The sequence below is a fragment of the Ambystoma mexicanum genome, chromosome 3q, assembly GCF_040938575.1.
Source record: "Ambystoma mexicanum isolate Mex_15411 chromosome 3q, UKY_AmexF1_1, whole genome shotgun sequence".
NCBI lineage: Eukaryota > Metazoa > Chordata > Amphibia > Caudata > Ambystomatidae > Ambystoma > Ambystoma mexicanum.
In genome coordinates, this window is record NC_090926.1 from 146,919,190 (window position 1) to 146,945,292 (window position 26,103).

The following is a 26,103-nucleotide window of genomic DNA, read 5'->3' on the forward strand; positions in this document are numbered from 1 at the left end:
GAACATAATGTGATGGGCTAGTTTTACTAATAGCAGTCGAAATGCAACTACTGCAACTCTGCACGCGGCCCTTCTGATTGAGAAAGAATGTGCACATAGAGCGAAGACAGTAGTGTAAGAGATTCCACTGTTTCCAGATTCCTTTTGCATGACTTACTGACGAGGAAATTATACTGTGGTATATAGCGCTGCAAAAGTGAACCTATAAATATAAGAAATGGAAAAGCATTCTGTTGGGGTAATTTCCGGGGGGTCGGCAGGGCCGTCCGTGGACCTACGAGGTTGGGGAGGCCCCAACTCCTCCCGCGTCCCAAAGGAATATTAGACACACACAAGAGCAAAGAGTTCCTGCTGTTTATTGCACAAAACAGACAGGGACAAGCTCTCAGGTCACAGGCATCCGGGAGACATCTCGTTCATGGTGGGCTCGCAGGCCCTTTTTCTAGCTGTATGACGCGACTACGTGCATCACCTGGGAGAACTAGCCCCAAAACCTAACGCCATCTCGGGTTGGCTCCCCAAGTGGTACGGTCAGTATAGGCACATATAGAGGAAAATGTTAGTGGTGGAGAAAGGGTCAGGTGGTACGCTTGGGCAGTCCCTAATAGTTGCTATAAGAGAATTGCTGCAAGGGGACAATTAGTGATTGGTGAAACTATAGTGGGTCAATGGTGAGCCCCTCGTATCCTGATTGCTCCACCTACGAGCCCCCAAGCCTGGGACCATCGCTGTTCCCAGCTCGCAGTGTACCTGGGGCTGGCAACAAAGTATGATTATGTGTCGGTGGCAGACAATGGACAGGTCTGACTATTAGCTGGTGTGCGTGTCTTTCCCATTGCTGTTGGTGTCCAATTTGTCACTTCATTGTTGCAGTATGTGTCCCACACGTGAGACGAGCTTCTCTGGTCCTTGGGCTTGGCATCGTATCAGGTCGGCGTGGTTACGTGTTGTGAGACCGTGGCTGAAACAGAATTATGAGCATTTGATTTGTATTTCGGCTCTGAGGAGCGTTTAGCAGTGGCAGGTGTAAACTTGGCGCGAGGAGCGCGGCGTGTAGATTGCAGCTTTACGACCTTGGCTGTGGGCTCTCGTCAAGGGTCGTTCTGCGTGATCAGCACCTTGCAGCTTTGTCTGAGCTGCTCCGGCTTTGCGGCCTACCTTGGCCTGGCTTATGGGTGGCGGTACATAGTCCATAATGTGGGGGTAGTGAGGGGCGACAGAGATTCAAATGCATTAGTCCATATACAGGGTTACATCTTCATGGGATTAGTGGCGAGGAAGCGTCTGAAAGCATGTACACAAGCTCTTCTGGCGTCTTGCGTTTCTGCGGTGCTATAGTTGGACTATGTGAAAAATAAGAATGATGCATGTGTGAGTGTGAGTGTGAGTGGTCCTCTATGTCATAGCACTGAGTATGTTCTTTGTGTGGACTGGTGTGTGTATGACCAATGCGCTTGTTGGCACGTGTGTTCTTGTCCGTTGGCTATGTTGTCATGGCATCTCCAATGATGGCGGTATTTGTAGGTGCTGGCTAATCGAGTTGATCCATATGGTCGGTGTCCTCTCCACCTGAGCTCCTAGCACGTGGTTTGATTGACGCACAGCTTCCCTGGGTGTGTGGGGCGGGGCCACAGTGGATCTTGACATCTGGGGCGGCAGTGAGCGGGTCAAATTCCTCTCACGGTGGGTGATTGGGTTGTGACGTCCTAGGCCATGGTCTGGATGACAATCGGGGGAAGGGATCGTCCCATTTTCCCTCTTCAGTCCCCCCTCTGGTCGACTTGACGACCACAAAATTATCCACTCTCTTGTCTCCTCGTACTCCCCATACCTTCACTATTCCTTCCAAGTGTCCGTACCGGTCCACATGATCTTCAAATGACCAGTACATATAAACACATCCGCCACCGGGTTTGCAATAAACCCATTTTCCAACGTAGCTTTTCGGGTTTCTTGGGTTCTCAACCTTTATTGATGGTGGGTACAAGTCTGCTTCTACTATCTGCTGGTGCAGCCGTTCACATTCCTTAATAATGACGTCTGTGTGTTGATCGTCTTCAGCTGGCATTAGGAAGTGCATGCCGATCATTTCTTCAGCAGTACGCTTTGATCTTGCCTTCCATACCCTTATCCCCATCATAAAAGCCATTCCTAAAATTATGCATCCTGCCACAACCTTAAGACCATCTGAGAGCCAGGATGGCATCCAGGACCAGATGTAAGAGAACCAGCTACCGTCCTTCTTCACTCCCTTTGCTTCCTCTTCCATCTGGGCGTGCATCTTGGCCAGCTGTGATACTGCCTCGGATAACATAGCGTTGTCCTTGTCGTTGGCAGGATTAAACGTGCAACACGAACTTCCATTTTTTGCGCAAACACCTTCTTCCATTGCCATCAGAAGGTCAAACACATATCTGTTCTGTAGGGCCACCATCCTAATCGCTCTCAGTTCTTCCTTTATCGCGTTGAATCCGTTAACTGTGGAGTTGATTGTCATCATTAGCTCCCATCTTGTTATCTGGAGCCACTTCGCATTCACATATGCCTGCACCCCTGGATGTATGATGGAGGAAAAGAACATTGCCACTCTGCTAAATAGCCTGTGTGCTGGTATGTCACTCGGAGCTGTTTCTGAATTTCCCCACAGGTAGTTTCCTGTCAGTGGTTCCCCTTGTCTTTTTACTCTGGACAGGTGTGTAGTGTCGTTCCGTTGCTTGCTTCCTACCATCGTCAGTAACCTTTTCTTCCTTTTATTCCCTTCGTCCATTTTAGGGAAGTCCTCCATGTTGACGTGCTTTTGCGGTACTACTAGTGATGGTACGTTGATGTGTACTATAGTGCACATTCCATTCCACAACAGTGGCAAGTTGTTGTATGCCTTCGCTCCGCAGGCCCAATAATGGTCCATCAGTACTGCTGTTCCTGCACCCCCCTCAGGAAGCTTTATTGTTCTCTTGCAACCTTCATTTGCTCCAACATCAACTTCTCCATCATGCTGGCAACACAGTGTTGGTGCTGTGAGTGGAAGTATTGTTATGGGTTCCTCCTCTTTATCTAACCATGTCACCAGTGCTGCACTCTTCGTCCACTCCTTCTAGCATTTGTCGTTTTCTTCTTGCACTACCATCACTGGTGACTTTGCCAAGGTCCACATTTTACTTCCTACAACTCGATCCATCCATCCGCCTTTCGTGTATACTTTACCATATATTTATATTAGTGGTCTTTCCCAGCATCCTGGTTCACCTGCAACTTCTTTTGCGTACCACTCGCATGGTATGTAATTCAGTGTAACCTCATCTGACTCTCCTTTGTCGGATCCATCTGTTATGTACTTGAGCCCTTTTGTCTGCTGCCACGATTCGTCATACATTGGTAGTGTTTTCATAAAGTGATCTTCATAGGGGTATGTTGACCTTGATTTCCATCTTAGTGTTGCTCTTTTTCCTTAAAATCGTCCTCGTGTTTGGAACAATGTTAGATATAACAAGCATTCAGCAGTTGTTGCAGGTACTTCGGTTGCCACGAACGTTCTTGAGGCGCTCATGGCGTATGGGATCAACGAGCAGTTGTCCTTTGTCGTGTCCTTACCAATTTTGGACATGTGCTTGTACCACATGCTGTTGGAGACGTGTGCGGATTCTGTGAGGTAAGTGTCCAGCCCATGTGCATCAATGGAAACACTACGTTTATCCCTCTTTGTTTGAACCGGTGCTACGTGTACCACCTGACACCGTGCTCCTTACAGCCATGGTAGGGGAAATGTTAGTAGAGGGAGATGCCATCACATAGAAAGCATAGTAGGCCTGTCAGACAGCGCCAGTAATCAGACCAGTGGTGAAAAATATCCCTAACATCTTTATTACAATTGCTATTACCACTGGCATGTCCCTCTTACCTTTGCTGAGGTCCTGCAGCTACTTTACTTTAGATGATATCGGTGCCCGCCTGAAAATCTCTCAAAATGTGCATTATTATTGTTAGTACTTTTATTCAAGCCCTGTGTATCAAATAATCGTTCAAAGCCCAGGTGAAAAGCTCTTCCCATGCTTTCCTCACCGTCCTATCTCTTAGGGCGGGTAGTGCTGCGTGGAGATGTGGAAATGATTGTACTATTATCATAAGTGATGTGTAATAATACACACGTATTCTCCTTCGCTTTAAGTATTTTGGCCTTTTTATAATGTATACAAACTGGTGTGACAGTGCTTCTGGGGTGTTATCGTCTGCGGGTAGCATTTACCCCTGGGCATTGACGTATGTTTCAGTGTCGTTTGTCCCTTGTCCTTTATTGCATATACAATAGCAATGCGCAATACCTGCATGTGCGAGACAAAAAAGAGAAGAGAGCATGCACGTGTTTACACAGTGTGGTGTATATTTACAGATTATTTTGACAATGTTCTTCATTAACTGATGGCTGGTGGTAGTTAATTTTAGCTAAAGTTATTTATTTTGTCTGGGATCTCGTAATCATAGGGTGGGTTATGGGTGGTTGGTCATTTGTGTCTTTTGCAGGGGTATCAGGTGTCTGTACTGTGTCGTTGTTGTTGCCAGTTGTCGTTGCTGAAGCGTTGGCCCCTTCGCCAAGGTGAGGGGGGTCTGTGCTTTGCAGGGCTTGATGTCATGGATGTGTATCCACACGTCCTTACCCTGCAACTTTACTGCTCTAGGGGCTATCTTTTCCACCAAGTGGGGACCTGTGAATCTAGGATTGTTCCACTTTCTATGATAATTTTTTGGGAGAACCTGGTCTCCCTCTTTCACTGTCCACTGTGCAGTCTGTTCCTGTTCCTCGTTGGTTGCTTCTCCCTGTTGGTTGTTCTTCGACCCGCCCTGTGTCCGTTGGATCTGATGAGAGATAAAAGCGGCACTAGTAACCAAGGAAGAGACATACTCGCGCATTTCTTCACCAAAAACAGTACTTGTAGTGTGGCAGTCAGTTATTGCTCTTGATGGTGGTGTGAGTGGAAGATGCATTTGATGTCCCATCACCACCTCGTGGGGTGTGAGGTGGTGGTCCGACCCTGGTCTGTTTCTCAACTCAAACAAGGCCAAAGGGAGGCAGTACAGCCAACTCTTTTTTGGTTGTTTGTTGGATCTTCACTATTTCTTCTTTTAGGCCATTGAGGCGTTCGCAGACACTATTTACTTGTAGGTGATATGTACATGGGAATTTATGTTTAATTCCCAAAAGGGCAGTTACGTGCTGGAACAATTCATTGCAAAGTGGGGGCTATTGTCTGACCGCAGCCCTTTGCATACTCCCCACCTTGGGAACACCTCCCTCACCAAGAATTTGGCCGCTCTGAACGCATCTGCATGAGAGCATGGACCTGCCTCGATCCACCTTGAGAATGGGCACACTACTACAATCATGTATCTGTAACCTTGACATACATTGATCATGTCAATGTAGTCAATGTGTAGGTGCAGAAAGGGTCCTTCAGGCCGGGGTATTGTACCTTTGATCACTTGCAGCGTGTGACCGGCCATGAATTGCTGACATGTGAGGCAGTTGCTAATGAAATTTGCAACATGTGAATTTAGCTTGGGGCAGAACCATGATTCTTTTATCTGTGCAGCAATTACTTCTTTCCCTGTGTGCGTGAGTCAGTGTAATTGGGTCAGAGCTGTTTTCAATAGAGCCAGGGGCATCACAACTTTCCCTGTATTATTCTGTCGCCATAATGCATCTGTGGGTGACATGGTGCATCCTCTTTTGACCCATAGTTCCTTCTCTGCCATTAGTGCTGCTGCCTGCAGTTCCATAATCTGTGTCTCTGGGATATGTGTGTACCCATCCTTCATCAACATCTGTCTTACCCCCCCCGTATCTTTTTGTTTTTCTGGGAGGGGCCATGTCTCGCCAAAGTATGCAGCATATTTTGCATGTGCATCTGCTGTTTCGTTACCTCTTGATTTTGGGTGGTCACCATTAGTGTGTGCGTGACACTTCACCAGTGCTACCTCTTCCAGGTAATTAATTACTTTAATTAGTTCAGCCAGTAGGAGAGCATGTTGTACCGGAGTATCATCTGCTCTTCTGAATCCTCTTCTTTGCCATTTTATTAATCCTGAGTGTACTGTTGATGTAACATATGCACTGTCAGAGAATATAGTTACTCTTTTCTCATTGTTTTCTTCTAAGGCAAAAATGAGCACTGCTAGCTCTGATGCTTGCGCTGAATAGTGTTGTGGTAATTTGATGCATTTTACTGGAACGTGAGTCCAGTCCTCCCTCAATCGCACTACTGCTGCTCCTGTCCTTCTTATCCAATCGCTTTGATCAATTGTTGATGACCCATCGATGTACATTATCTCCCCTCCCCCCAGGGCATTTTCTTCCACTTTTCTGGTACTGGAGTACATTTCAATTGCCTGTGTGCGGTCATGTGCATGCTCTCCATTTTCCACTTCTTCTGCTATAAACCGTGCTGGGTTAACATTACTGCACCTTACTATTTTCAGCTCTGGTCTGGAGAGTATAATCTCGTACCCTGTAGCTCTTTGAGTGGTCAGTGTGGATTTTGGCTTGTTCAGTATTGAAAAGAGGGCATGCTCCACGCACAGTGTGGTGGGGCATCCCATAGTGATTGAGGAGGATTTGTCTACAGCAAATGCTGCTGCAGCTAGGCTCTGTTCGCACAGGAAGTGACCCATCATTACAGGATCCAAATGGCCACTGTGCAATGCCACCGGTTTGTGTCCCATGCTTATCTTTTGTGTTAGTACTGCTTTCATTACTGCAGTATCGCAATGTGAGAATATGTAGAATTGTTCTTCGTATTTGGGGGTAACTAGTACTGGTGCAGTTGAAATGGCGTGTTTTCATTCATTGAATGCCTCTGTCATTTCTCTTGTCCATCCCAACTTCCATAGTGGTCCTATGTATGAGCTGTAGTCAAACACCCATGCTCTGCAGTAGTTGCATAGGCCCAGAAATTGCTGCAGTTCCCTTACTGTTTGCGGCTGTGGTGTATTCGTTATTGCTTGTGCCCTTTTGTAGTTCAATGTTCCTTCCCTTTTGTGAAATGATCTGCCCGATATAAAGTACTTGTTCTTGACAGTACTGCAGTTTCCCCTTGTCAACCTTGTACCCTTTCTCAGCCAGCACTGGGAGCATCTTTAGAGAGTCCCTTCTGCACTTCTCCTCAGTGGTGCTGCAGATGATGATGTCATCTACATATTGCAGCATTGTGCTTTCCATCTCTGTTTCCTAGATCCATTTGTATTACTCTGTTAAAAATGGATGGTGACTCGCAGTACCCTTGGGGTAGTCTAGTGTGTTTCCACTTTGTGTTTCGGTATGTGAAACATGTTAAGTCTTGTGAATCAGGGTGTAGAGGTATTGAGAAAAAGGCGTTTTTGAGGTCGATCACAGTGAATTGTGACGCCTCTGCTGGTATGCCACACAGTATGGTTGCTGGGTTAGCTGCTATTGGGTACTCTGCGTCTACAATGTGATTAAGAGGTCTCAAATCTTGTATGAAACACCAGGACCCTCCCTTTGTCTTGCGCACAGGATACACCGCACTGTTGCGTGGTGATTCTGATGGTACCAATATTCCTCTATCCACTAGGCAGGTATTGCTTCATAGATCCCTTCATCAGCTTCTTTAGATAGTGGGTACTGCTTCACCCTGGGCAATATTGCACCTTTCTTAAGCTTTATTTGTACTCCTCCAATGCCTTTTATGCAGCCTATGTCATATGGACTAGTGGTCCATAGAGAGGTGGGTGCAGCTGCCAAATCTTCCTCGTAGAAAGGTACTTGGGTAGGGGTGGGTGCCTCTAGTGCCAATTCCATTTTCTGTACTACCTCCTTATATGTCACTTTCAACCAGATATAGACGTTCATCTGGAACACCATCTCCCCATCTCCTGCTTCATCTGAGAACAGCTCCTCATCTGTCACCTGTGTTAGCCTGCATCCTTCTGCTACTGCTATTTCTGCTCTCCATGCTTTCCCCTCCCCATCCTGGGCGTGGACTGCAATGTAGTCTGTGGTTGCCACAATACTCTCGATGTCCACTGATATTTTTGCCCCTTCCTCCTCACTAGTGGGTGTTTCTGGTCTGAAAAGGTATGCTGCTGGTCTCCTCCACACCTTGCCCACAATTCCTAGTAGCCATGCTATTGCCGTGTCTGTTCCATATTGGAAGAGGTCCCCGTCCACTGGTTCTGCCCTCGCCACTGTTTTGCCACATTAAGACTGGAGTATGTGTCATGCTGTGAGCATGTGTATGCCTGGTGTGGAGCACACTATTCCCTTGTCAGTGAAGGATATAGTCATGTTCAGTCTGCTCATAATGTCTCTCCCGAGTATGTTTACTGGCGATTGTTTTGAGTATAGCAGTGGTAGCGATAGGTCGTGGTCTCCAACAGATAAGGAGATGTTATCAGTAAAAGGAACCAGCCCTCGAGCCCCAGAGAATCCTTGAGTGTGCATGGCATCGCCTGACAAATTGAACTCCCCCTCCCTAATACAGGACCTAGTGGCCTCTGTGTCAACTATGAAAGAAAATGTTTTGTCACCTATCGCCACCTTTATGCGTGGTTCCTCCACAGGGTTAGGTGTTACCGATAGGACGGGACACATCAAGGACGTCTGTGGGCTGTCCTATTGCAGGTATAGTGACTGTCTGCTCCCTGTGTAAGGGCTGTGACCCAATATTGTCACCCTCCCCAATTGTGTCTGTTGTATTGGTGTGTCTGCGGGTAGTAACTTATTGTCCTGTATTTGTGTGAGCTGTTGTACTGTCTGGATGTGTTGTTGTGTTGTGGCCACTTGCTGTTGTGCCTGTTGTTGTGCTGGTTGGTACTGCACTTGTTGTTGTGTCGTGTATGTTTGTAGGTGCAGCTCAGGTGGCGCTTGTTGTTGTATTTGTGTTTCTGTCACCTGTTGTGGCTGTTGTTGTTGTCCTCCATTGTAACCCTGTTGCCCTTGCTCTCCCCACCCTGCTTGTGCCGGTCTGGCTCTGCACATGTGTGATATGTGTCCTACTAGCCCACATGTCCAGCACGTTGGCGGCTCCCGTGCTTGCCACGGGTATCCTCCAGAGCTAAGTACCCCTGATGCCCATATTGGTTGTGCCCCTGGAACCCTCCTCCTAGCTGGACAGTTTCTTTTGGACCAGTTTTGCCCCCTCTGCCTTTCTGTCTTCCTCTTTCTGTTTCATCTTTTCTTGCCATAGCCTACAATGGTGTACTATTGTCAGCTGTATCTCTGGCCATGCCTTTGCTTCCATCTCTACCAATTTCTTTAATTGTCTCTGTACTTGTTCTGGGAGGCCTTGTATCAGTATATGGTAAAAAATTGCTAGTGTTTTGTCCCACGGTTCCTGCGTTTCCAGGGACCACTTCTCCTGAATTTCCTGGATATAATCGACAGGATCTTCATTTTCACGCATTTTGCGTGACGTTATTGCTCCTATGTCTTAAGTGTCTGGATATTGCACCCTCAGTGCCTGCCATAGCGCTTGTCTGCAATTTGCAAATGGCGCCCCATCATGTGATGTGTCACTTATCATCACCCCTGAGAATCTCGCCCTCTTCCAAATGTCATCTGCTGCATCACCCCGTATGGAAATTAACAACCCCTTGACATCGCCCACTGCTAATTTTTGCCCTGAAGTTTGTTTTTCCATTTCATATATCCAGTTCCCAGCCCCTCCACTCAAAGATGGAAGCCTGCATTTAATGTTTTCTTTGTCTGCATGTTTCCATGGGACATTTTGTGGCCTTGCTCCCCCTCTCTCTAGTAATGGCATTAGAGTGTACTCCTTCACCTCCCTTGGCGTTCATCTGTGCTGAGATGTGTGTGTGTATTCGCTCTCCTCTTTCATGTCAGAAAGTTCTTCAATAAAGTCGGAAATGTGTTGTGTTACTCTATCATCTCCAATGCTCTTATGCCTTCTCTGTTGACCCACTTGACCCTTCCTGTGTGTATTAGCTGATTCTTCCATTCCACGTCCTGGGAGGTCTCTGAGTCTATTAACATATGGTGTGTGTTGTGCTGGCGGTGTCAGTGGCTGTGGTGTTCTTTGTTTTAGTTGTCTTTTGCTCTCCCTCCCTGTGTTTTCTTCTTCACGTGTCTCACATTCCCACAATGACCCGCAGTCTGTGCGTGTTATGTATAATTTGCTTAGCCCCTCCCCACTTGCATCACTTCATCCTCCACAAGATCCCTCTTCCTCCTCACTGCAAAATCCATCTGAGAATGTCAACCCTGTGCTTGGGTGTTTCCCCCCCACTGTTACAGTCTCTAAGTCTATGTCTGTGTACTCGCCTGTCTTCTCCGTGCCCCCCTGTGCCGGTGTTATCGTTTCCTCCTTATTGCTATACGGGTATGTCTTGGCCCCATGTTCCTTGCGCGTCTCTCTTAGTGCTGTATTGCTTTGCTTGTTCACTTCATCAACTACCTCCGCTCTTGCGCTGCAAAGTTAGTTCATTATTGCGTCGCTTACCTGTTCTAATACCCTTGCCTCTTCCTGCTTTTTGCTCCATATTACACCCTCCCTTGCCAGTATACTTTCTAAAATTCTCCCTTCCTCGCACTTTCGTGCACTCTCCGATATAATCTTCTTCCTCCATAATCCCATCTCCCTGTCATTTACTTCTTGTTCCTCTTCTTTCCTTCTGACCTCCCGCTGCTCCATGCGTGCCACTCTTTCTGCAATCCCTCTTATGCGGTCCTCTTCTCGTTTCCTTCATTCTTCCTCTTGCTGTTTTAATCCCGCCTTGTCCTCCTTACTTTCCTTCCTCTTCACCTTCCTTTCCCGCTCTTCCTGCTCGAACTGTCTAATCAAAACGCTCCGCGCTTCCCTCAGTTCTGCTAATTTCGCCTCCAGCACTTCCTCTTCTTCCTGTGTCATTCTTCCCTCCTCCTTTGTACTTACCTCGCACCCTCTCTGTGTTTGTTCTGTCTCTTCTTTACCTACCTTCTTTACAGCTTCTTCCTCTTCCCCTGTTAATGTCCCTCGAAGCTTCAGCAACGCAGACTCCACAACTAGTATATAGAGAGTACCCTTCTGAAAATTAGCCATGGGATTAAGACAACTCCTGTTTGGAAGGCTAATTGAGCGGTATCAGGTATTAATATCCCCAACAAAAATATCGCCGTAGATATGGCCGTTTGGTTCGCCATAGGCAATATTTTTATTGGGGATATTATGTGGAAACAGGGGTTGCGGGGTGTCACCCGCACATTAAAAAATGATGCGGGGGTTGCGGGGGTGTCCCCCGCAGGGTCCATTGTGCATTTCGCCGCAAAAATATGGCAATATTTTTGTATCGCGATATTTTTGCGGCAGAATTATCACATGGAACCAATTGAACACTTAATACATAAATGTAGTTTTCACTGAGTTTCTGTCGTGATGGGGCTGTGATGAACACCTATCGGAACTAAGGGGTTTATCTATGAGGAAAAATAATGTTTCTATCTTGGAACAGTCTAGCCAAAAGATGTATGGAGGGGTCAAACTATAGTGTCTCGGTGTGTCTAATCTAGATACTGCTCTCCCTCTACATCGCTGCTATGAATACAATCTGAGTGATTTAGTGCCCAGCACATTCCTTTGCTTCAAAGTCTCAGAGCTATAAGGCCAGGATGGTTCCTTTGCCGCAATCAGTCTCGTGTATATAGTGCCCAGCTTGTTTCTTTGTCTTAATCTCATGCATATTGCACCAAGCTCGTTCCTTTGCCCCAATCACTGTCTAATGGATATAGTGCCAGCTCATTTCTTGGCCCCAATCACTCCAGGGATACAATGCTGGCTTGCTACTTTGTTTTCCAAGGATATGGTGTATCTCGCACCCTTCAAGAATATAGTGCCCACCCACTTCTCATGGATACAAGGCCCAGCTCACGCCTGAGTGATATGGCGTACAGCTCGCATGTCTTTCAGCGTTCTTAGGATCACCAGCCTCTCGGGGGTGTCTGCCATCAGATGGCCCAAAGGCTTTTCAGGTGCCTCAATCTGCTCAGGATATTCAACTCTGCCATCTCTGTCAGCTGGCATATTTTGGTCTGGCCCACCCTCAGTTCAGTCTTTGCTCTCTTTGGCTGGTGTGCTTGCTGTCTTGAATGCTCCCTGGTCGATTGCTGCCTCTTTCCTTACAATCTGAAATCTTTTGTAGGCCTCTCTTTTCCAGGCACGCTGCCTTTGGGCCCTTTATTGGTATCTTTTAATGTTTGTGTCATTGTGTGGAGACTGCAGACAGACGTGGGTGGTTAATCACATTCATAGTTACAGGTGTTGCTGGTCTATGGCCATCCGAGGCTTCAAAGCCTTTGGAAGCCATCCTTGAACCAGGCAAAGGTCTTGCTTTCAGAGTCAGGCTCCATCCTGGCTGTCTGAGGCTACTCGGCAGCTTTGCTGGTCCTGCAGTTGTGGCATTTTCTGGACTGTACATCTTTTACAGTGGTGAGTGTTTGTGGGGCTTTCTTCCTGTTTAAATGATCCTGTGGAGAAGATGGAGAGCAACATAGTTGGACGTCTGCACTCCTGGCTCTCTGTGTTTTTCCCCGTTTCCCACAAACCTCTTCTTTGGCATATGGGATCATCTGGCACAGCATAGCTTGTCGTTGTGTTTCTTGTCAGTAACTTCAGGTATTGGATAGAGGGGATCCCCATCAGTAGATGGGCTCACGGGATGAGTTTCAGCAAGAAATATGGACCTCCTGCTGCATGAAGGTATCCTGCACACCTATAAGGATATTGATACCCTAGTTCTAATTTATCCTGCAATGGTCCTTAGGAATTGGTAGAGAACAGATCTTTGAGACAAGAAAGGAAATAGCCTCTGAAGACCTGGGTTATGATGAGGTATGGACTCATGCTTGGAGAGGGAGGGCATGGACTGGCATGGGGACTCTGCAACTCACACCCGTTACTGCTTCCAGGTAGCACACAGCAATCGGTTTCCGGGACTCGGGCCTTGGTAGGCTAGCTTTCCTGGGTAGCAGTTACCCTCCATCTATTGGGATCTGGTCAGGCACCTAACTTCACCTCACTCTTCAACCTAAATTGGTACAGCAACATGTTTTGAACTGTTTTTAAAATAAAGCTTCTTTAGGATGAGCTAATTGAAATGTCAGTTTCCCATCTCTTGATCTCTTGCATATTAAACCGAGCTGTCAATCTATCTCAGCAAGCATAGACACTGCCCTTCTGCAATTCAAGAACCCACCTAGCTCAAAAGTCAACAGTCCTTAAATAATTTAAAAAGAATAAATGACAGGAAAGAATTTCAAAGAGAAGCACTTTTATTTCTTCAGTTAAAGACCTTAGACATTCGGATAGGAGGAGGCAACATATCTCTTCCCGTCACCATAGGTAGAGTTGGTCCAGGAGTAGGTCTGGATTTTGCTGGTTTTTCCACCAATGCGGAGATCGCACCTTAAAGAAACCGAAGACAATGTTACTGGGATAATAGCAAATTGGCATTTTATCACATGGCTTCACATTTATGCAAGCTTTTACTCATCATATCCTTTCAGCCGGCATCAAAAGAGAGCAGGCCTTGAAGAAAGTTACCCAAAAAATGCTGCATAGATACCATTCAACTTTGCCACTAAGATTCCATAATTAATGACTCAAACTCTTTAAGGGCAAATCTTAAAACATCTTTTAACTTAGTGTATCCTCTTACTCGACGTCTTCCCTTTGATACAGTACATTCTCAGAAGCTTCTCCATTGGTAGATGTGATGGTACATTATCATAAGGGACTGGCGAGCCATCCAGGGCACATATGTGAAGCTAATCACCCAGGCTAGATTCAAGCACAAGAAAGATGGTGGCAAAACCATCATTGCTCTGGGTTGACAACTCTGTAACTCCCTGAGCTTGCACCTGAGGGAGATCGCCACCCCACGATCCTTTGAAAGAATCCTGAAGACAACCCTTTGGATTGAGGCATTCATTACACAACTCCACAGCGGTGAGACGACACTCCCTTCTAAAAGGAACCAGGCCCCACCAACACTCGCTGCCACAATTCCAAATCTCCTACAGGGGAAATTTGGACACGGCTGAAACCCCACACCGTAAGGCAGAAGGGATCGCAGGTACTTACAGTTTGTCAGGTCTTGTTACGTAGCACAAGGTGTAGACAGCGATGTCAAACTCGGGGCTAGAGCCAACATAGAAGGAACCAACAGACTTCAGGTAGGTTGACCACTTATACTGGAACGCCATGACGTCTGGGAAGCTCGTCCACTGAGGTGGTGCGATAAGAACCAAGGGGTGGAGGGTAAAACAAATGGAGGACAGCGCTATCAATAGCGATATACATTTTCTTAGTTTAACCATAGCAGAATTTTATTTGGTGTCATTGCAGTGTCACGAAAATGCGGAGTTGTCAAAGTCAAATGTGTACTTCTTTACTCATTGGGTAAGTATTAGTAAAGGCAAAAAAGCACCACTACTGCTACTAGCTCATGTACTTATAATACTCCTTCCACTATCAACAAAATCAATACCCACCACAAATATAATGTATGAAGGTGATTTAATGTCTATTCGATGAAAGGCCTTAAACCTTTATCTGAACATTAAATACAATTGTATTCATGTATTTATGTAGCTTATAACACACATAGTGCAAACTAAATAGTTTGAAGGCTTGGGTGATGAAATAGCAGGGTAAGTTTCCGCACCCTTTTTTCTGGACCGCCACACTATGGGTTTGCCTGCTGGGGATGCTGTGCCCGACAGGTCTGACCCTGCCGGGCGCAGCGGCCCCGGTAGGCAGACTCATCACAGAAGCATCAGCACCATTAGTAACAGTGCAGTTCCTTCCGTGAACCCATTCCCATGGAGTCCTCTGTGACTCCATGGGAATAGGGACTAACATTTTGTGGCACCCAGCTTCCCGGTCCGCCAGGACTTATTTATTATTTATTTATTTATTCAGATTTGTAGAGCGCACGTCAGCCCGGGGGCATCGTGGTGCTTGTTACAGACAATATCTTAGTTACATGGGATACAATATTTACATACAAATACAATATTTACAGTAGACATGTACAAATTAGCAATGCAGTATATTTACATGGGTTCATGAGAGTTTCCTATTAATTTGCAAGGAATTAGATTTTCAGTTTCCTGCGAAAAATCGGGAGTGAGTTTTCCGCTCTAATGTCTGCAGGAAGAGCATTGCAGGTCTTGGCTGCAATGTAGGGGAAACTTAGACCTCCGGCTTTGGCTTTTTTGATGCGTGCGATGCAGAGTAGGTTGGAGTATTGCGCCCTGGTGGGACGGGAGGAGGATGGTTTGAGGATGTTTTCTGATAGATAGAACGGGGCGGAGAAAGAGAGGCATTTGTGTGTGAGGGTGAGGATTTTGAGAGTGATCGCTCTTTGACCGGGAGCCATTGGGCTGAGTGTCGGGCATGGGTGATATGCTCTCTTCTTGGGATACTAAGAGCGGCCCGGAGAGCATTGTTCTGCGTGACTTGTAGTCTGTTTAGGTTTTTGGCTGATGTGCCTGCCAGGAGTGCATTGCAGTAGTCCAGTTTGGCGCCAATGGTTGCTCTAGCTATAGCGAGGCAGTTGGGTTTAGAGAGGTAGGGCTTGATGGCGTTTATGAGTTTGGTGGTGTGCGCAGATGAGGAAGTGATTGTGCTGACTGGTCTAGTCATAGATAGTGAAGAGTCAAGGTATACTCCCAGTGTCTTTACAGCTGTGGATACGGGGATGATGGAGTTGTCAATGGAGAAGTTAGCGTACAGTTTGTCAAGTTTGTCTAGGGTGTTCTGTTGACCTAATATCATGATTTCAGTCTTGTCTCCATTAAGGCAAAGGCCATTAACTGCCATCCATGCCTTGATGATGGAGTCGATTGTGTGGAGTGCCTTGGCGTCTTCGTTGTATGATCCTGAAAGGGGTAGAAGTACTTGTGTGTCATCCGCGTAGTTTGTGTAAGTGATGCCGTATGAGTCGAGTTTGTCAAAGAGGGGCTTGGTGAACAAGTTGTAAAGAGTGGGTGCAGTGCATGATCCTTGAGGGACCCCACAGTGGATTGTCGTGGGAGTGGTGTTGGCGATGTCCGAGAAGACTTTCATTGCTCTTCCCTCTAGGAAGGAGGTGATCCAGAGAGCTGATTCTTTAGAGAAGTTGGCTGAGTGTGTGAGGTGTGAAGTGAGAGTCTTGTGATCAACCAGATCGAAAGCGGCTGAAAGATCTAGAAGGAGCAGAAGAGCAGGGGTGCCTTTGTCCATGATTTGGGTGATCTGACTCTTCAGATCCACCAGGGCTGTTTCTGTGCCATGTCCTTTCCGGAAGCCTGATTGCCTAGTCCCGAAGATGGAGTGGGTTTCCAGAAAGTGTTGGATTTGGCAATGTGCGGCTTTGTCCAGTAATTTCAGGAGGAATGGCACCGTGGTTATTGGTCTGTAGTTGTTGGTTTGTAAGGGGTCGAGAGTAGGTTTTTTTAGGAGAGGCCGGACCCAGGCCTCTTTGAGGTTAGCTGGGATTATGCCTGTTTTAAAGGACGCATTGATGAATGCCGTAAAGAGCGGCGCAAAGCAGTCTGCGCAGTCTTTGACGAGTTTTGGTGGGCAAATATCGCCTTTACAGGGGGAAGGTTTGAGATTTTTTAGTAGGTTGACAACTTCTGATTCAGTGACGTCCCTGAAGGAGAAGTCAGGTATGGTGGGCTTGGACGAGGTGGGTGGGGCGTTGGTAGGCTTAGTTCCTGTCTGTTGAGGAAGTGATTTGCAGTGGTCTTTGATTTTCTTTTGGAGAAGGTCAATTTTGTGTAGCATGGCAGCTTGAATGCTGGTACACCAAGCTTCATCTTTGATTATTTCGTCCGGTGTATTGGGGGGGGGGAGATGAGCTCGTTAAAAATGGCGAAGATCTCTTTAGAGTGTGATTTGGCATTAGAGATACGTGTGTTGAAAGCGTTGGCTTTGGCATCGGTGATAGCTGTCTTGTATTGGTGGGAGATTAGATTGAATTTGTTTTTGGTGCTGGTGCAGGTTTCAGATTGCCAATTTTTTAGTGCTGCTCTTTTGTGGGATCGCATTGAGTGCAGTTCTTCAGTAAACCATGAGTTGGTGTGTAGAGATTTCTTCTCTTTTTTTCCATTCGAGTGGTGCTATTTCATTGATAGCTTTGGTGATGACATCTTTGTAGATGTCTGCTAGGATATTGGGGTCATTAGCAAATGGGGGTGCTAACTCGGGGCTATTGAGGTATGGGCGCAGGTTGTCCTCGGTAAGTTTTTTTGAGCTTCTGACTTGTGCAGCGCTGCAGGGGTCAGTGTTTTGTGGTTTTTGGTGATAGGAATAGAGAACTCGATGCAGTTGTGGTCAGTCCAAGGCAGTGAGGAGTTAGAGGTGATAGTGGAGAGGCAATTATGGTCTGCAATCCAGTCAAGAATGCAGCCTTTGGCGTGAGTAGGACTTTCTACTTTTTGGGTGAAGCCCAGGTCATTGAGTTCCTTGGTGAGAGTGACTGCAGATTTGTCCTTAGTATCTTTGAAACCGAGATTGAGGTCTCCTAGTAGAAGGGTTTTGATGGAGCTTTTGATATTATTGCTGAGGATGTGAATGATGTTTTCCTGGGACTTGTAATGTCCCGTGGCACCGGGAAGCTAGGTGCTGCTAAAATGTTATGAATCTGGCGGCAACCCGCCAGAAGCACCGGCAGGGTTACCGCTGGACTCGTAATGAAGCCCATTGTATTCAAAGACAAACTAAAACCCATCACCCACACAAACACCAGACAAGCCAGCCAACACCTTCTACACATTCCACTCTGCAAAAACACATGCACACAAAAAAACAGCATTTACCCACTGAGCACCCCAGGCCATCACCACTTTAATAAAGTGCCTCAACACATACCTGTTTCCCCACACATAACTCTGCCCTCCTGCACTGCTATCACTTGTCTAGCCTGATCTTCCTATCCTTTCCTGAAAACATTGTGTAACTTCTTTTTTTTCCAACTCCCACCTTTTCTATAGTTGAACCATGTAAGGTCCTCCGAGACCCTCTGGGTATGGCCAGCGATGAACAAAAATTCAAATAAATAAATCTGTAGAACACCCAAACCTGATCCCTCTTTCTCAGACTTCTTAGCTGACGTATCTACTTGGGTTAAATTCTCATGCGATTTAGTAATAATTCTCAGGAAACTTAACATTTGGACCAAAGATGCAACCAAAAACCATGTTGCCTGTGGGTATCTGCTTTCAGAGTGGATCACACCATTGACCTCGTGTCTGTCATTTGCAATTGGTCCGTGTCTTCTGAACTCCAGGGTGCAGCTGCTCTGTTTTCCTCAAGGACTCTGCCCAAGCATATTACCCCTTCACAGCGTGGATCTCAGAGTCCATGTATACCCTGCTTTTTCAAAAACGAAAATTATTAGACTTGGCGGAAACTAACTGAATGATATCAACCTAACCCACAGGAGCTCAAAAACATAACAAATAAAGCATGGAGCAAAAATGGCACCTGTATTATGCTTCTGTGGCCGGAAGTGCATATTTATCCTATTTCCACATTTATAAAACAGCCATGGTGACGGCCAATGAAAGGCCACATTACTAGGCCAAGGTACCCTGTGTTTTCAAACTAGTTGCCAAAGGACAAATGTACTATTTTTAAAAAAATGTATTCGGTGGAGTTTTTATGTGGGTAGGTTTAGGAGCAGCAGAGTTGAATCAGTATCATTTTAGAATGGCCGAGCGGTGGGCGTTCCGAAAAGTACATCCTAAGGCAGTAGAAACAAGTCAGTGCCGTTATTAGAGTGGCTGAATTTCAGGAGCAGTACAAACCAAGCCAGTACAGTTTTTGAGTGGGTAATTCAAATGTTGCTAAATTCAAGCAGCACCGTATTTTCTTTTAAAGTTCCAAGAGGTGAAGTCTGGCAGTAGTAAACTGAGATAGTGGAAACCTCAAAGTAGCAAAATTCCCAAGTGCGAGACTTGGAAACGACCCTATTCGCCTGATCTCTCTACCCCTGACATGACGTCCATCCCCTCCCCGGGATACTGCGAACTGTGTACGTTTTTATGCATAACATGTATTACATCTCTGCTCTCCAATGCACTAACGTATGCGTATTGTAACTAAGTCTACTGCAAGTAACAGCGCCACAATGCCCTTGGGCTGTCTGTGCGCTATATAACTGTAAAAAATAAAATAAATTCATAGTCCCAAAATTCAAAGTACCAAGATACAGAGCAGAAAGTTCAAAAATTGTGAAACCTCATGGTCGCAACATTTTAAAGGGTGGTGAAAACCACACAGAGTGGTGAAGATCTCACAGTGGTAAGGTTCAAAGCCGTGAAACTTCACAGTAGCAAAAGTTACCAACACATTGGTTATGAACAAAGTCTGCTTCAGAATAGGGGGTAACCCAATGAAGTTCAGCAATAAACAGAACGCATTAGCCTGCCCAGTTGTTGCCTTCTGTGGTAGATGTTCGAAGAAAAGAAGAATCTGGAAATATCAAATAATTTACCAAACCTTTAAAGTTCAGGAATGAACAAATCTATAATATTCTTCAGCAACAAGAACTCCAGACACATTCAAAACACTAGCACACATGAAATATCAATAATGATACCCAAAGTGTCAATGGGCCTCATTACACGGTAGGCGGAGAGCCATGGCGCTATTAGCGCCATGGTTCATGCCGGTAAAGTACCGGCACCGCCTTGGTGGAAAGGGGAATTACCGCCCCATTCCAAGGTTGGCGGGGCGGTAATTCCCCCTTCCACCATTGCCCTTCCCCATTCCCATTTTTGCCCCATAGGGCATAATGGGAATGGGGAAGGCACTAATTACGGTACCGCAAATTGCGGTACCGTAATTAGCTCCCTGGGTCCCTTTGCGGGTTGGTTTTTAACGCCTGCAAAAAGCAGGCATTAAATTCCCCAACCCGCAAAGGGACCTCGTAGTAAGGCAGTAAGGATTTACCGGTACCGGTAAAATACCGGTACCGGTAAACCCTTACCGCCTACCGTGTAATGAGGCCCAATGACTACTAATTCACATTATTTTATTGATGGCTCTAGCAAATCCCGTCATTGGTCCAATACCTGAAGATTATTACAACAATACTGGCAGGATCAAATCACAAAATATCTACACCCAACCGGGGGCTGGGGTTTCTTGGCCCTGAACCCCTAATTATTACATGTGACACTTTGGAAGAGAACATTCTCAATACCAAGGAATCATCTTCCCAGGTAGACACCATAGATAGAAGAGATATGCTGTCCCAACTTGAGAATACTTCGCAAATTGCTTTTACAGTGGTGTTCCAAGGTTTCCTTTAGCAGGTCAAAGAACAGATTGGTCTGGCCGATGCCCAGGAGACTGGTGAGGGAAGTCAAATAGTTGTATTTCCAGAGCATTTTTACTGTGTATTCCTGTGACTGTGGGCATACATCTCTGGATTACACACACAGAACTGCTATGGCTCCGATATCTGTTAAACAATACTGGTTGCACCATGCTTCTGTAAAATCACACATGGAGATTATAAAAACATGGAGTCCTGTGGGATTATTGGTTCAAGGCAGTTCTGAGAATATTAAATCCCAATGTACATAGGAGACTCTGAGCTGATCTCAGAATTAAATAAGAGTTTGCATAACATGGTGATCTCTTTTGTACACCAACCAAGGTTTGCACTACCAATCATCTAAAGAGCATGGTCCATAATTTGACAAATGGATTTTGGACGATATCCATGATTCGCAAACATCAGTACAAACTTGCTCTTATCTCTGCGGGGCTGGTACGTGCAATAGTATTAAAGGACTTGTATGCTTATTGCATACATCAACAATAGGAAGGAGTGTAATATCTTGATACATAAGCACATGCCTGACCTAAGTGAATGTGAAAACCTGGCCTATGTTAATGATCCTTTAATAAAAAGTAAAGCATTGGAAGAAGACCTAATATAAATCTGTCATATTCTTAAACAGTTTCAGGAAGCAGTTACAATTATACTCCCAGAAACCCCAATGGTGCAGTGCCAAATTAAGCTTTTTGATACAAGAAATCAAAGTTAAAGGTCTTAACTTTCAGAAAAACAAGGTTGAAGACTTACTCAAAATAAAGAACCCCACAAATCTAAGTGAATTACAAAGCCTCTTGGGATTGACCGAATGTAGGCTTATATTCATATAGGATTTTGCTGAGATCACTCAGCCTGTAGTCCATTTTTTCGAATGCAGGAGTGAAGTTGGAGTGGGGTGACTCTCAGAGGCTTTGAAATAACTGGACGCAAGTCTTCCCTAAATTCCTTGTCAGGCTTACCTCATAAAAAAGGAGATTTTCCTCAAAACAGAATTTTCCAACAACTATCTGACTGTGATATTATATCAGAAACATGAACATCACTTATGCAGGTAAAACGTTATCACCTGTGGAAGAAAAATTCAATGCATGGGATAAAGCAATTCTGTCAATGGTTTGGGTATTGAAAAATGAGAGCATGTTCGTGTATGGAGAACCTACCATTGCGGACACTGCCCACCAATTGCTGAAATACTCGTAGAATGGCTGAATATGGATTGGGAATGTCTCTAAGTGAAGCATGCCGTCTTGGATTCTTTCTATGCAGGCCTGCTGTGCAGAGACCAGTTATGGCCAAACTCAAAAGAGTCAAGCGGCTCAAGAATTGGAAGATCTACATAACTGTGCCAATGATTACTGTTTAGAAGAGGAAGATTTTACAACCTCTGGCAATATAAAGGTATATTTAGCTCATCAAGCATAAGGTGTATGAGGAAGACACCTGCCAGGGGATGCCAAAGGTTATTTGATGCATGTTCCAACGAGATGCCTGAAAATGGTGACACTGTTAGCAGCTGGCATTGGAAAGCTAAGTAGATAATACGGCTGAACCCTTTGCCAATTGCAGCATTGGTCCTGGGAATTAGTCAGGTGGCCACGCTGATGGACATTTATCAAGCCATCAACGCTGTTGGTAAACCCTCCGCTACAAAAGTTAGTTGTCATCACCAATTCTGACCATGCTAAAAATGGTGAAGCGGAGCATCTGTTAAAGTTGAAATAAAGGGATATGCTTTGTGCAAACAACAAGCCCCTGAAATATTTCAAACTGACCCAAATAATTGATGATTTGGTGATGTTAAACAACATGACAATATATAATATAAGAAAATACGAGCCACTCCAATATAGAGAGTCCAGACAAAATAGTAAATGGTTTGGCAGATCAACTATCCAAAAATGAAATGCTATGCGCAGATTAAATAAAATGGACATGGCACACGCACCTTCTTTGGACAAATCCAAGTGGCACTGGTGAGTAGATCACAGACTTGTGCTGACAGTGACATGGCATTTGCTCAGTGGAGTAGAGATGCTACTAACACATATTTGTTCATGGAGAAAAAGTAAGATCCATCATTGAGAAATTGTTGAACACTTGCAAGGTCAGATTATCTGTCCCCTTACTGAATAGGCTTATCAATTGAAGTAAGATTTTTGAGTGCTGACCAAATTCCAAAAGATGTTCCAGATTCAATATGGACTTCTGGCTAGAAAACACCAATCTGGTTATGACCAGTGGGTGGAACATGACTCTTTCAGAAACATTATTTCCATGCCCAAGAAGCTACTGTTTTTCAGCTCCAACCCAGGCCAGGGAGCGCACATTCCCTGCCCAGATTAGGGACAGTCCCCATGGGAACCACCACCCCCAGGTCAACTGGAAATGGGAGAGGTGCTGCGTGCGAAAATAAAATTGCTGTTAACAGGAGATGGGCTTCACACTGAGTTTTAACATTATTAACTGGACACAGACACCAAGGGGAATTTTATATGGATCCCACGGGACAAGTCTTTACTTATAAAAACATGTACACTCTTATCCCCTTCCTAATATTCCCCTGACGTGAGTGCCATCTAAATGGGGATCTGCTCCATTAGCCCATCCTTCCTAGGTTGGCTCTCAGGGACTCATAGGGTGAGATAAACGCAATAGACATCCTACCTAATTCCCGGTATCACCCACTGAAGCGCAAGGCCAGAGGATGGCCTCCATGGGGGGTCCCACATCCCTAGGGTGGCCTCATGCATGCTGCCGCTTGCTTCCGCAACCTCACACCAGGGTACCTCCACTCTATTCCCTTATACATTCACTATACACCTAAACAACATAACATTGCTTGCGTAACTTTCCCCCTAAATGCCTCCCCCCCTACATGTCCCCTATATCACATTCCTCTTCCAAGCATTACCTATTATAACTATAAACCTACTGTTAACAATAGTGTAGGTGGGAGATAGGTGAGTATTCTGCACCAGTGCTATGAACTATAAACAAAAATATACAATTGACTAACACAACATATAAACATCATAAAATATATTATGTCACAATGGGGGTGCCTTCCATGGGTCTGTACTTCTGGTGGCTGAGTGTGACCCCCTTGATGTAACTGGGGCCTGGCCCCACTTACATTCTTCTGGGTGACCCTGTCCACCGCATGCCCAAGTGAGGGGCTCACTCGATGTCACGACCGCATGGCCCATGCTTATAAAAGTTCTTGGAAAGCCTGCCCAAGTTGGGACGTGCCACGTGCCCTGCAGCCAATATCCCATCTTCAGGGTGGCCCCATAGGCTGTGGATGGCCACCCATTCTCACCACTGCACCCACATTGTACACTTCTAGGTGGCCCCGTTGGTGAGGGTTCCGCCAGTATCACTGTCACGTCCAGGGCACCATTTTTAGTTCAGGTTGCATCCCCTTTGCTATGGGGATGGCACCATGTTCACCGCTGCACTTGCAGCCTTCTCTTCTTCCAGGCCCACCCCGTCTACATTGCAGAGACGCAGAGGGTGGGATGCTGGAGCTTCACTGGGGCTGCCCCACTGCAGCAGCCCGGGGCTTCTCTTCACCTGGGTTACCACGATGAGGCAGCCTGGGACTTGCAGCGGCCCGCTCTTCACTGAGGCTTCCCTGTGAGGCAGCCTGGGACTTGCAGCGTCCCGCTCTTCACTGAGGCTTCCCTGTGAGGCAACCTGGGACTTTCAGCGTCCCGCTCTTCACTGAGGCTTCCCTGTGAGGCAGCCCGGGACTTGCAGCGTCCCGCTCTTCACTGAGGCTTCCCTGTGAGGCAGCCCGGGACTTGCAGCGTCCCGCTCTTCACTGAGGCTTCCCTGTGAGGCAGCCCGGGACTTGCAGCGTCCCGCTCTTCACTGAGGCTTCCCTATGAGGCAGCCCGGGACTTGCAGCGTCCCGCTCTTCACTGAGGCTTCCCTGGGAGGCAGCCCGGGACTTGCAGCATCCCGCTCTTCACTGAGGCTTCCCTGTGAGGCAGCCTGGGACTTGCCTTCACTGCTCTACCCTATTGGGCTGAGCAGGCTTCCTGCTCTTCACCTCCGGGGCCACCTGGAATGTGCGGCTTGGGAGGAACTTCAGAAAGATCACACCTTGCTGTGCTGCCTGGTTCGGGCTGCCCCCCTCAGGTGCCCCCGACTAGGCAGTTCATTGCACCAAGCACACTGCCCAGGTCCTTTTATCTTCCTGGGCCCATACAGTCTGGCCCCCGGATGGTCTGGCCCCCGGATGGGCTAACACCCGCCACGACCCACTGGGCAGCCAGGATGCTGCTGCCACGCAGCCCGGCCTCACGGTTCACTCACTGGGGGGCTCTTCCACATAGCGTAGTGGGTTTTCTTTCCTCTCCTTCTCATGTCTCTTCTTTTGTCCCTCCTTTTTTCTAACTTTTGCTCAACTGTTTTCTTTCTCAAATCTCCTTTTGGATTCCTTTGTCCCCTGTCCAGCCCATTCCTGGGCAGGGGAGTTCTGTCTCTTTGTTCTTTCCTTTTTTCCAACATTACATCCAGTCCCCTTGTGGGAATGGACGGGCACACACATACACCACACATCACACACAACACACCGCACACCACACACACCACACATACTTTTATTAAAGCCTAGTGTCTGCGTCTTTCTTTCTATATTCTCATAGGGGAAAAGAATGCAGGTTTTTTAGTGAGGTCTGCGGATCCTACATGAGATCACTTATTGACCACACATTGGTCAAGATCTGAATATATTATTATATATGTATATTTTTTTAAGAGCCAATTTGTTGTGTGCACAATTCCATCCAAATTCTCTCACACACCTGGCCTACAGAAAAGAGGGATTGCATTAGCTTGGCCTGATTTAAAAACTGATTTTTGTCAGAACAGGCATTTGCTACACTAGAAAACATAAATACATGTGGACTGTGACATGTTTATTTACATAGTGTTCTGACTGGGGGTCATTACAAGCTTGTTGGTCCAGAAACCATGGTACCGGTAAGCTTGCTGGTACCGTTGTTTCTGGACTGGCAAAGTACGAGTTCTGAGGGCGGGTGCCGTCCTGCCCGCCAGATCTTGACGGTAGCACCTGCACCATTCTCAATGGTGCCGGTGCTACCATCCTCCCCATTCCTACTGGGTCCAATGGGACTCAAATGGGAATGGGGAATAATTTTTTCCGGCGCCTGGCAATGGGCAATTAAAGGGTCTGCTGGGGCTGTAATGCCGGTTAAAAAAAATGACTCCGGCGGCAGCCGTGTCGTTTTTAACAGCACGGCTACCGCCAGTCTCATAATGAGGCTCTGTCTCTCCATCCTAAATTACATGCAGAGACAGCAACTCTTTTAATGATCAACATCATTTGTTCTACTTTCGGTTCTCCTCAAAGGACTGCGTTCAAAGGGAATAGCTGTTTCGGCAGTGAGGTGATGACTAAGATGTGGGAAATGTTGGATGTAAGAAGGAAACTCCACATGTACTGTAGGATAGGGGCTTGCAACAAAACAATTGGGACTTCTGATTAGCAGTAATTCTGATGGCACTGCCATCTTTCCTTATTCTGCGACCTGGATGCCATCATGTAAACCGATGATCACTGGAAAACACGTAGTTGAATGTGTCTGCTACTCACAAGTATCTCAAAAACCATTGAAAGCATTTATAGCATGTTTTTCCATATGCCCAATTGAATCTTGGGAATTCTGCTGTGAGTATAAAAACGTACTGTGATCTCAAGATGACAAAAAGCGAGCATCGGGTAGTTGTTCGGGT

General features: G+C 46.2%; 1 protein-coding gene across 1 annotated transcript in view; it reads right to left on the minus strand.

Annotated features, from left to right (window-relative positions):
* Positions 1 to 13,255: 13,255 nt before the first annotated feature.
* Positions 13,256 to 26,103, minus strand: part of LOC138582245 (uridylate-specific endoribonuclease C-like) — an 88,229-nt gene continuing 75,381 nt past the window's right edge. Inside the window, exons 6-7 of the mRNA XM_069653348.1 lie at positions 14,085 to 14,227; positions 13,256 to 13,406 (exon numbers count right to left, since the gene is read on the minus strand). Coding sequence (XP_069509449.1) covers positions 13,295 to 13,406; positions 14,085 to 14,227 — 255 coding nt within the window. The 3' untranslated portion in view covers positions 13,256 to 13,294. The remainder of the gene's footprint in view (positions 13,407 to 14,084; positions 14,228 to 26,103) is intronic.